Source organism: Schistocerca nitens, chromosome 4 (genome assembly GCF_023898315.1).
Source record: "Schistocerca nitens isolate TAMUIC-IGC-003100 chromosome 4, iqSchNite1.1, whole genome shotgun sequence".
NCBI lineage: Eukaryota > Metazoa > Arthropoda > Insecta > Orthoptera > Acrididae > Schistocerca > Schistocerca nitens.
The window spans coordinates 114,292,725-114,304,353 of NC_064617.1; the positions used below are offsets into that span (position 1 = coordinate 114,292,725).

Genomic DNA, 11,629 nt, shown 5'->3' on the forward strand with positions numbered 1-11,629 from the left:
ACTTAGTTCACAGCTGAACTGACCAACATCAATTACAATTAAGCAGATCTTAAAATATTACTGTCTCTGTAAATATTTTTTAATTTTTTTTATTAGGAAAACTACACTCTTAAGAATCTCTTAATGTTAATTGAAGGTTTTTGATTTGGCATGGGATTAAAAATATGTCGTCATAACTATTAATACATTTACTCATTTCTTAAAGTTAGAATGGTAAGGAATATGTCGAGAACAATGTATATTATGACTAGCTGAAACTTGTGGCTGCACTCGCATATCGGTAGTTTTGAGTGAGGGTGAGGAAGTATGGTAGTAATTTTTAAATATCTGGATATATAGTGGTATAGATATGTATGTACATGAATATATGTTTGTAGTATTGTTAGATAGGTATATTATGAATGAATTGTCTAAATATTCAGAACCATCTCTCTTCCACACCTTGATATTATTACACCTACAGTCTGCTTTGTTGGTGATAAGTATCTTGTGGAAGCAAATAACTAGTCTGTGGTAAATTTGACCTTGTATCATAAAAGTCATTGAAAAACGTAGTGTTCTGACTTCTGCATCCCCATCAAATGAATTCATCTGAAAGCATGCATTTTATTTTCTAGTTATATTTTTAAAAAACCCAAAATTCATTACGTTTGTACAGAAGCGCAATTTATAGGGATTCTTCTGGGCCAGCTATTACTGGCGGTGAGGTGTTGCCACCAGAGCAAAACATAGCAACCATTTCTTCCTCTCATTGCAATCAATGACAGTGCCTACATCTTTGGTACATTTTTCCCTAAGATGATTAGTCACTGATTAATATAGTCAATTAATGGATAACAGTGAAATGCAACATCACTAAAAGACTCCTACATTCTACATGGAAAGGGATGTTGTCTCTCTGTTTGTCATATAGCCTTTAAATGATGCCACCGTTGTGAGTCTTCAGGTGTCTTGGAAGCTATAAGATGATTGACAATCAACATCAAAAATATGATGGGCATGTGATTGTTCTTCTGTCTGTGTAGCTCTTACGGCCGCATTACATCCTACACCTTCTGTTCAGTGGATCTGAGATTGCTCCGACTTCTGTTGTGTTTTAGTAACCATCACAGCTTGAGCTCTGTTTGCTCTATGTGCTACATTTTTGAAGCATAATGTAATAGTTTTAAACATGGTTCTCAGTCTTACTGTTGGATTTTGTTGTTGTATCTCCACAAAAACTCTCCAGCTCTGCCAGGAGGGCATAGCAAGTCATTATCATAAACCGTGCACACAACATTCTCCAATCTATAAACACTAAGTCGCACCAGCATGCGTCTGCATCACGCTTAATTATACTACATTTAAAAATGTTAATAATACTAAAAAAATACTACTTTTTCAAATTAGCCTATCGCCTAACCAAATTTCATCAGGATTGGTTCAGCAGTTTAGTCATGAAAGCATAACAGACAGTAACATTTGCATTTATTATATTAATATGGATTAGTGTAAGAGGTAGGAACAATGAAAAATTGGAATGAATTGAGAAGCAACTTGTCAGTTTCATCGTAGAAAAATAGGAAACAGCTGATGTTTTCAACTTTTGTAGTCCTGTCTGCCTCAGTTGCATGTAATATTACGGTATATTGATAATTTTTACTTATGGACAGTCTGACAGCAACTGAATAAAACACAATTTTAGTGCCATACGCGTTTCGCCTTTATTTTCTGCAAAGCATCATCAGTGGCCTGGAATATGTACATATGTTAGCTCATTAATTTACATTTTTGTCACTGTGCCTATAGGTTATAAACAGTTCCGGTGGTTGGTATTTCCTAGTGAGTAGTAATGTTTTGAACTGTACTTACAGGTTGTGTGGACAATTTCTTACATATTACGCTCCTGTTGCATTTTTGATGTTGTTCTTCTTCCTATCAATGCCAATTTGTGTTTTTTTTTCCCACATTCCACAGCACTATGAACTGAACACTTGTTTCACTGCAATGTTTTGGTTTCTGTTGCCGACTGTCAAATGTTTTTGCCAAAGGTCGAATGTTATTGCCAAACTTTCGAGCGTAATTATTGAAGTATCTGTGGTCTGTTTGTGTGTGTGTGTGTGTGTGTGTGTGTATTTTGCAGTGGTATAAATTTATTTATTTGTATTTATTTTTTGTGGGCTGTGTGTGTGTGTGGGGGGGGGGGGGGAAGAGTTTTTTGTTTTATGTTATCATTTCCTTTATTAAGTGTAGTAGGGAGCCTGTGCTGATGTGTGTTTGTTCATTTATCATATGTTTGTTTTCTACTATGGCTTTCTGGATGTGGAAGTTTTTTTGCGTTTGTATAAGATGTTTGTCATGGTTGCTTATTCTCATTATTTTCATTTCTTGTTCCATGTTTGTAGGATGATGGTTATGGTGTTTTAAATGCTCTGCAAATGTGGAATGGTTTGTTTCATACTTCCAACATCTGATATGTTCTTTGTATCTTGTTTCAAAATTCCTGCATGTCATGCCTATGTATACTGCATCACAACTTTGACATTTAAGTTTATATATTCCTGATTGTTGGAATTTGTCCCTCTTGGTAGCTGGCTGGCTTAGGTGTGATTGGAGGGTTTGCCCAGGCTTATATGCTATTTTGAAGCCCTGTCTCTTTAGGATGTTTGCAACTCCATATGTTAGTTTATGTGTGTAGGTCATGGTGTACCATCTGTTTTTTTTTTTTTTTTTTTTTTTTTTTCTGTGTGTTGTTGTCATTGTGTGTGTTTGTTGAGTGTGTTTGTAAGTTTTCAGCTTGTGAGTTCTTTTGTATTCTGGAAATGTTGTGTTTGTTTTGTATTTGTGTTTTTACTTTTTTGGTTGAGCCTGTGTACCACATGTGTGTCATACCCGTTGTTCCCAGCTACTTGTATGATTGTACTCATTTCTTGTTCATAGTTTCTCTTGCTGAGTGGGATTCTGTATAATCTATGTAACAAGTGTCTCGCTGCTGCAAGTTTCTGGCTGTGAGGGTGGTTGGATGTGGAATGTATTATTGTCTCTGTGGCTGTTGGTTTTCTAAAGATGTTAAATGTATGTTTGCCATTTTCTTTTTTTATTGTAATGTCAAGAAAATTTATTTGATTTTCTTTTTCTTTTTAAAGTGTGAATTTTATGTTCTGATGAGCTTTGTTTATTTCTGAATGGAGTTCATCTATTTTTTCACTTGGCTCATCTACCAGACAAATAATGTCATCCACATATCTATACCAGTATATGATTTTGAAACTTTCATTAGTGGTTATCTTTTCAAATATCTGATTTTCTAGGTGACTGATGAAAATGTTTGCTAGTATTCCTGATATTGGGGATCCCATGGGCAGTCCATCTATTCTTTCTCAAACTGAAAGTAGTTTTGTTCAGTTGTCAGTCTGAGCACATCTGTTATTTCTTTTATTGCATCTGTGGTGAGGTTGCTGTGGGTTGAGAGATCACATGCTGCCAGGTCAGGCAATCTTGGGGTTCACGCAGTGTCACCATGCCTCGAAATTACACAGTTACCAAACAGTCGTCACACAGCTCCCATTGATATCTGTGTCGTATGTGCCATTCTCCTCCATGTTGAAACCAACTGTTGGCAGGAAAATGGGACAGTTGATGTGCAACGAAACTTACCATTATGGCAACATACCAAACATACGCTACACTGATTGAGCTCCCATTATCGTCTTCAAAAAAAGTAGGGGCCTATAACACCACTTAATGACATGGTGCACTGTACAGTAACCTTGCTGTTGTACAGTGGACACTCGTGTAGCTGATACGGATTTTGCTGAGACTGGTAGTGAAAATTACGTCTGTTGATAAAGTCACGAAGTTGGAAGTGAGCTTTGTCCAGCATCTACAGTTGTTAATGACATCATTGTCATTGTGCACTTTTGGTAACATGCATTTAGCATGTCATCTACACATTAGTAGATTGTTATATCTAAAAACAAAGCTTTCAGTAATCATTGAACACTCAAACAATGCAACTGTAGAGACTCTGTGTGATGTTGAACATAGCACTGTTGGTTTCTTATGAAAATAGTTCGCACAGTCTTGATAATTTTTCCCGTATGATTGGTTCGAAGTCTCTTTGTGGATTGCTTCTTCATTGCAGAACCCATTGCTTCAAAATTTCGGACCCAGGTGTTGATCGCATGCTCTCAGGGAACACGGTTGTGCCATCCGATGTTGAATTGATACCAAATTTCTTGATGAAAGCATTCCACTCTTTTTTCTTAATAGGCTTTTACTGCAAAGGCACAGTACTTACCATTCCATTTCCCCATGTTTACTGTTTACTAAGTGGCAAGACAATGTGAGCAGCATTCCATGTGTCATTTGGCACCGACTACCTCGCAGTGTTGCCATATCACATTCCAAAATTTTCCATTCGTTAGTTTCACACTTTACTTGTCATATTTTGTTTCTTCTGTGGTCTCTTGTGTCATGGTAAATAATGATACTTCTTTCCGTCTTTGTAAGAAAATACAAGTTGCATGATACAGCATAGTAGTTGGTATTAAGATGATGAAAATGAAAATTAGTTTAGGTGTCTGATAAAGAGAGGAACATTTTAAGCAAACAGTCTAGATTAATCTTCAGGTTTTGGCGGCGCAAAGACTGTTCCATTAAGTTTCGGGTGTGCAGCCGCAAGAAATCTCCTTCTAACGTTCAGCCATCTTCAGAGTGAGCCGCAAGACTGCCGCTCCAGTGCTCGCTTCGTCCCTTTATACTGTTGTACCGCGCGACTACGCATTCGGCCACAGATGCAAATGTGCCAGAGACGTTGGTCGTCAGCAGAGACGTGCATAATGCGCGAGTTGTATCTATGACTCCGCAGTTGATCTTTATTGGCATATCGATATATCATTGTGAGCTGCACTGTGACGACGTCTTTGCGAGTTTATTACAGCAAGTGCCGGATTCCAGGATTTATCAAGATTGAAACCACTGTCTCTATTAAGTTCGTCGTCAAGCGAATTTCAATAGCCTCCTTTACTATCGAGTCCCAAAATTTCGACGTTGTCATACAACATACTGTGACCATTATCAATACAGTGCTCTGCCACTGCCGACTTGTTAGGTTGTAAAAGTCGTGTGTACCTCTGGTGTTCTGTACATCTTTCTTGAACAGTATGAGTTGTTTATCCGATGTAAGAAAGGCCACATTCACATGGAATCTTGTAAACTCCAGATTTTCGGAGCAGCAAATCATCTTTGACGGAGCCCACGAGTGCAGCTGTCTTAGGTGGAGGACGAAAAATCACTTTTACTTTGTGTCTGCCAAGAATGCGTCCTATTTTTGATGAGAGGCTACCCACATATGGCAGGAAGGCCATTGATTTAAAGGTTTCTTCATCTTCTTCTGCTTTCTTCGTGGCCTCTTTTGGTTTCATTTTCAGTGCCCTATGTATTTGTTGTGGAGAGTACCCATTGTCTTCAAACACTCTTTGTAAGTGGGAAAGTTCATCTTGCAGACTGCTTTCATCAGAAATAATATGCGCTCTGTGAGTCAAAGTTCGGAGAACACTCATTGTCTGGGCAGGATGGTGGCAGCTATTTGCACGTAAATACAGATCGGTGTGTGTCGGCTTCCTATACACCTCATGTCCCAAAGTGCCATCCTCTCTGCGCCGAACCAAAACATCCAAGAATGGAAGGCATCCCTCCTTTTCAATTTCCATTGTGAACTTTATTTGATTATGGAGGGAGTTCAGATGTCTTAAGAAGTCTTGCAAGTTGTCTTCACCATGCGGCCAAACTACAAAGGTATCATCAACATACCTCCAGAATACCGTGGGTTTCAAGGCAGCAGATTCAAGCACCTTCTCCTCGAAGTCCTCCATGAATAAATTGGCCACCAGAGGGGATAAGGGACTACCCATGGCGACTCCGTCCGTCTGTTCAAAAAATTCGTTGTTAAATAAGAAATATGTGGAGGTCAGAACATGTTTAAATAAAGCTGAAATCTCTTTGTCAAAACTCAATAAGTTGTAGAGATTCTGGAAGGGGAACCTTTGTAAATAAAGCCACCACATCAAAACTAACGAACATATCAGACGGGTTCATTTTCAATGATTTCAGTTTACTAATGAAGTCAGCTGAGTTTCTTATGTGGTGAGTACATTTTCACACAAGAGGCCTCAACAATGATGCCAGATGTTTGGCAATGTCATAGGTCGGAGAGCCTATGTTACTCACTATGGGGTGTAGAGGAACATCTTTCTTGTGGACCTTTGGTAAACCATAAAGTCTAGGAAGCACCGGACCACTTGGTTTCAATCTCCGAACAACTTCTGGTGGAAAGGGAGAATCATTCAGAAGCGAAACAGTTTTGTTCGCCACTCGATTAGTGGGATCCCTGCTGGTCTTCCGGTACATGCTATCACTCAATAAATTGTACATTTTGTCATGGTATTCGTCCCGAGACAATAGAACAGTAGCATTACCTTTATCTGCTGGGAGTACCACCGTCTGAGTATCCAGGCAAAGCTTGCGTAGAGCAGCCCTCTCCGCCACAGATATATTGCTCCTTTGTGGGTGAGCCTTCATAATTGCACGGCATTGTTGAGGCATCTTGTGGGAAAATGTACTCACCACATAACAAACTCGGCTGACTTCATTAGTAAACTGAAATCATTGAAAATGAACCCGTCTGATATGTTCGTTAGTTTTGATGTGGTGGCTTTATTTACAAAGGTTCCCCTTCCAGAATCTCTACGACTTATTGAAAGAAGTTTTGACAAAGAGATTTCAGCTTTATTTAAACATGTTCTGACCTCCACATATTTCTTATTTAACAACGAATTTTTTGAACAGACGGACGGAGTCGCCATGGGTAGTCCCTTATCCCCTCTGGTGGCCAATTTATTCATGGAGGACTTCGAGGAGAAGGTGCTTGAATCTGCTGCCTTGAAACCCACGGTATTCTGGAGGTATGTTGATGATACCTTTGTAGTTTGGCCGCATGGTGAAGACAACTTGCAAGACTTCTTAAGACATCTGAACTCCCTCCATAATCAAATAAAGTTCACAATGGAAATTGAAAAGGAGGGATGCCTTCCATTCTTGGATGTTTTGGTTCAGCGCAGAGAGGATGGCACTTTGGGACATGAAGTGTATAGGAAGCCGACACACACCGATCTGTATTTACGTGCAAATAGCTGCCACCATCCTGCCCAGACAATGAGTGTTCTCCGAACTTTGACTCACAGAGCGCATATTATTTCTGATGAAAGCAGTCTGCAAGATGAACTTTCCCACTTACAAAGAGTGTTTGAAGACAATGGGTACTCTCCACAACAAATACATAGGGCACTGAAAATGAAACCGAAAGAGGCCATGAAGAAAGCAGAAGAAGATGAAGAAACCTTTAAATCGATGGCCTTCCTCTGCCATATGTGGGTAGCCTCTCATCAAAAATAGGACGCATTCTCGGCAGACACAAAGTAAAAGTGATTTTTCGTCCTCCACCTAAGACAGCTGCACTCGTGGGCTCCGTCAAAGATGATTTGCTGCTCCGAAAATCTGGAGTTTACAAAATTCCATGTGAATGTGGCCTTTCTCACATCGGATAAACAACTCATACTGTCCAAGAAAGATGTACAGAACACCAGAGGCACACACGACTTTTACAACCTAACAAGTCGGCAGTGGCAGAGCACTGTATTGATAATGGTCACAGTATGTTGTATGACAACGTCGAAATTTTGGCAACTACATCGTCCTTTTGGGACTCGATAGTAAAGGAGGCAATTGAAATTCGCTTGACGACGAACTTAATAGAGACAGTGGTTTCAATCTTGATAAATCCTTGAATCTGGCACTTGCTGTAATAAACTCGCAAAGACGTCGTCATAGTGCAGCTCACAATGATATATCGATATGCCAACAAGGATCAACTGCGGAGTCATAGATACAACTCGTGCATTATGCACGTCTCTGCCGCCGACCAACGTCTCTGGCGCATTTGCATCTGTGGTCGCATGCGTAGTCACGCGGTACAACAGTATAAAGGGACGAAGCGAGCACTGGAGCGGCAGTCTTGCGGCTCACTCTGAAGATGGCTGAACGTTATACAGCCGAAATATTAGAAGAAGAAGAAGGAGATTTCTTGCGGCTGCACACCCGAAACTTAATGGAACAGTCAAGATTAATTTTGTAACTGAAGTTTTTTGCTTAGAATGCGTACAAAATAAAATTTCTTCTTGTTTCCAGAGCGTACACAATGAATCGCAAGAGGTGCGCTGTGGATATGGCCCGTGAACCCAACAGAAGTGTTGCAGAAACATGGGAGGAAGTTGCTATCTCACTGCAGCAGACATTCTGCGAAACCCTGGGAGACTCGGACTGGGAGTCATACAAAATTACAGAGCACTATTACATGCGTCAGAAAGTAGGTTATGCTCTTTTTGGACCACCATCAGGGGACGATTCTGGGGAATATGATTCGTGTAAACTTGAAAAAATAAAAGAGATTTGCAAAATACTCATTGAACAAGACAATCACAATTTCTTAGAGGAAAACTCTGAAACTTGGATGTCTATAATTTTTGTCTGTTTGGCCTTGGAGAAAACCGGAAACCACACTGAGGTGGTAACAGAGCCAGTTTTCAGAGTGCCTAGATACTGTAATGAAAATGATATTACAGTTCATTTCATTGACCGCAATGGTCGTATTTATGAAAGTTGGAAAGATTATTTACAAAATAACAAGCTTCCAAGCTGTTCATATTGCTATCCTAAGGGTGGGGTATACCACTTAAATGTAAACCACCAGGTAGAGGTAGAATTTGGAAAGACTCCTGCAAGCAAACTACCATCAAAAATATGCAACGGTCTTGATCTTGCAACTACATTTGTGTCAGCTGGTAACTTTGGATTAGCCTGTGCAGCAATGTCTTTCCCAGTAAGTGCACCTATTTTAGCAACTTCAGTTCTCACTACTGCTGTTTGTAGTGCATATGGAATTGGTAGAAGCACAAAAGAGATCATTGATAGGAAGAAACACAAAGAAACTATAGGGTTAACCAACAGTGCATCACGAAACTGTTGGCTGTCTATTGTGGGGAATGCTGTTGGTATTTTATCATGTGGGGCTTCAAGAATAATCCCAAAGATTGCACAAAGTGGGAATGCATTGAATATGGAAGGAAGAGTGTGTGTTGCTGCACTAAGTGTTACTTCTTGCACTGTTAGTGGAATTAATGTAGCCAATGAAATATTAAATTTGGATGAGAAAAGAAAGAAAAATGACATCCGACCATGTGATGTAGCACAGTTAATCTCATCTGTTATATTTTTTGGTCATTCAGTTCTAACTACGAAAACTGCATTTAATCTAATTAGAGAAGCCCGTCAAGGAAGATTGGAGAAATTTGTGACAAGTGTGAGAAGTACTAAGTACAGAAAAGTGTTTTCAGATCTTGCTAGAAAAATTGTTGGCAAGAAATCTGAACTTTCTGAAAGCGGAAAGGTAATCCGCTCAGTAAAATACATTGAAGAATTCGGGGAGTCATTTTTAAATAATGTAGTTGTGTTCAAATCAGGTTGTAACAGAGCTTCATACATCATTGATGAGTCTGGAATCAGAGAGTGTGTTGCGTACTTCAGAGACCTCATTTTGAATGCCACAAGGAACTTTGTAACACACATGTCTAACAGCTTTCCACAAATTGGGTTTGGAAACCATTATGAGAACTTGACAGCAGCATCTGGAAAGCCACAAGTTCCTGTTGCAGATGCTGGTTTCAACCTTCGAGGGCAAATATTAACACTTTTACGAGGACTTGGTGAATTTAACATACCTCTTCTACTTGATCTTGGAGTGAAGATTTTTAGTGATCTGAAAAACCCACTTGGCAGAAGTATTTGTGAAGTTCTAAACATGATTTACATGTTTGTGAAGGAAGTAGTGAAAGATATGGAAAATTTGTATCTAGAGCAGCTGCAGGAGGAAAAAAGTTTATTGGGACCAAATTTTTCTCAGGTTGAATTTGACCAAAAATATAAAATATCGGGGGTGAGATTTGAATACTTCTGTTCAGTTGCACTAAAAGCAGTAAACTTAGTAGGAGAAGTCTTCAGCATGTTAAAAGAGGCCTGTCTTGTTACTTGCCATAAGGTTGATAGTATTAAATCAGAGAGAGCCCAGTCTCCTGTGTTCAGAGATCTAGTTATACCTTGGGAATATACAAATTCCAGTGAAAATATGCCAATAACAAAGGATCATGCCTTGCAAATTGCAAGAGATCTAACTAATGAAGATTTGAACTGCAACAATTCTGTTGTTGCATATTCAGAATCAGAATTATTTGTTGTAATTGAAGATAAGTCCATACCTTTAAATGTTGTGAGAATAAAATATGTAGTTGAATGTCAGATAATTTATGCTTCAGTTATGTGCTGAACAATTCTGGAATTTGTAACATTTTGTTTTACAGAATGAATCTCTTTATTTACGTAAAATGTCTTGTTGAAATTCAGCTAGTTGAACCTTCTGTTAAATGCTGAAAAAATTCTTAAATTTGTAATGTTTTGTATCCCAGAATGAATCTCTTTGTGGAAAACGAGATAACTGATGATAGATAAGACAATTGATGCTTCAGTTAAGTGATAAAATAATCTTGAATTTGTAGCCTAATGTTTTGTTTTATGAACTGAATTTTCTAAAGCAAGAGGTTTAGTGCCTTAAACTGCTTTACACAGATATTTTGCTAGATTGTTTCACTTTATACTACTGAAAAAAACATAAAAACAAGCAGATTTTGTGTGTATGTATTACTACTTTTATTAATTTGCAGATGCACAGCCCCCAAATATAAGAAGTTGCAGTATCATATACACCTCATTTAAGTATTCTTTGTGTAGATTGGGGATGCAATAAAAACAAAGTGAATAATATACCTTGTGCTGTGTCTAGCACATCCCTAAATAAACTGTTTCAGCAATTGATCAAACTCCATTCTCTTGCTTATGATTTTTGTGCCTGATATGTAATTACTCTTTCTAATTAATTTGATATTGAAAATTAAGTCACAATGCGAAGGAAAAAATCATATTTGTAAATCCATGATCTGATTAATTACATACTAATTAGTAATGATTTTTCATTATGAATAAGTTTGTTGCTGGGAAATAAATCATAGAAATATAATCTGTACACTGCATTTACAGTAAATTATCACTATATGGCTTATTGATATTTGTGTTCATGTCAGCCACTAATTAACTCTTACCCAAAAGTTTCCAATTTGTTCCACCGAGATTCTCACTTAATCACCTTTTGCAAGTATTCTTATTAATCAGAAACTCACTCAGTTTATGATAGAACAGTTTGTGCAATAATACAATGTATAGATTTTCTGTCCACCTAGGTAAAAATGAGATGGCTTCTTTAGCTGAAAACAGATAATACAATACTAATTCACATCATAACTGCCACAGTACAGCATAGTAAAACTCATACCTTTGATTAATGACTGTAGTTTTGAATTAATGGTGTTAAGCCATCTGCTGGCTGTCATACAATTTTATTCTTACTCTTGAAGTAATCTTCAGTTCTGAAACAGATACTAAATACTGTCTATGCTTGCAAAATGTATATAGTCATATCTGGAAA

The 11,629-nt window shown here is 38.2% G+C and overlaps 1 protein-coding gene across 9 annotated transcripts in view; it reads left to right on the forward strand.

Annotated features, from left to right (window-relative positions):
* LOC126251880 (uncharacterized) overlaps positions 1-11,177 on the forward strand; it is a 57,328-nt gene extending 46,151 nt beyond the window's left edge. For all 9 annotated transcript variants that reach the window (XM_049952573.1, XM_049952570.1, XM_049952572.1 and 6 more), the window contains one exon: positions 8,227-11,177. In XM_049952573.1, the coding sequence (XP_049808530.1) occupies positions 8,227-10,417 (2,191 nt within the window). In that variant the 3' untranslated portion in view covers positions 10,418-11,177. The remainder of the gene's footprint in view (positions 1-8,226) is intronic.
* The last annotated feature ends 452 nt before the right edge of the window (positions 11,178-11,629 follow it).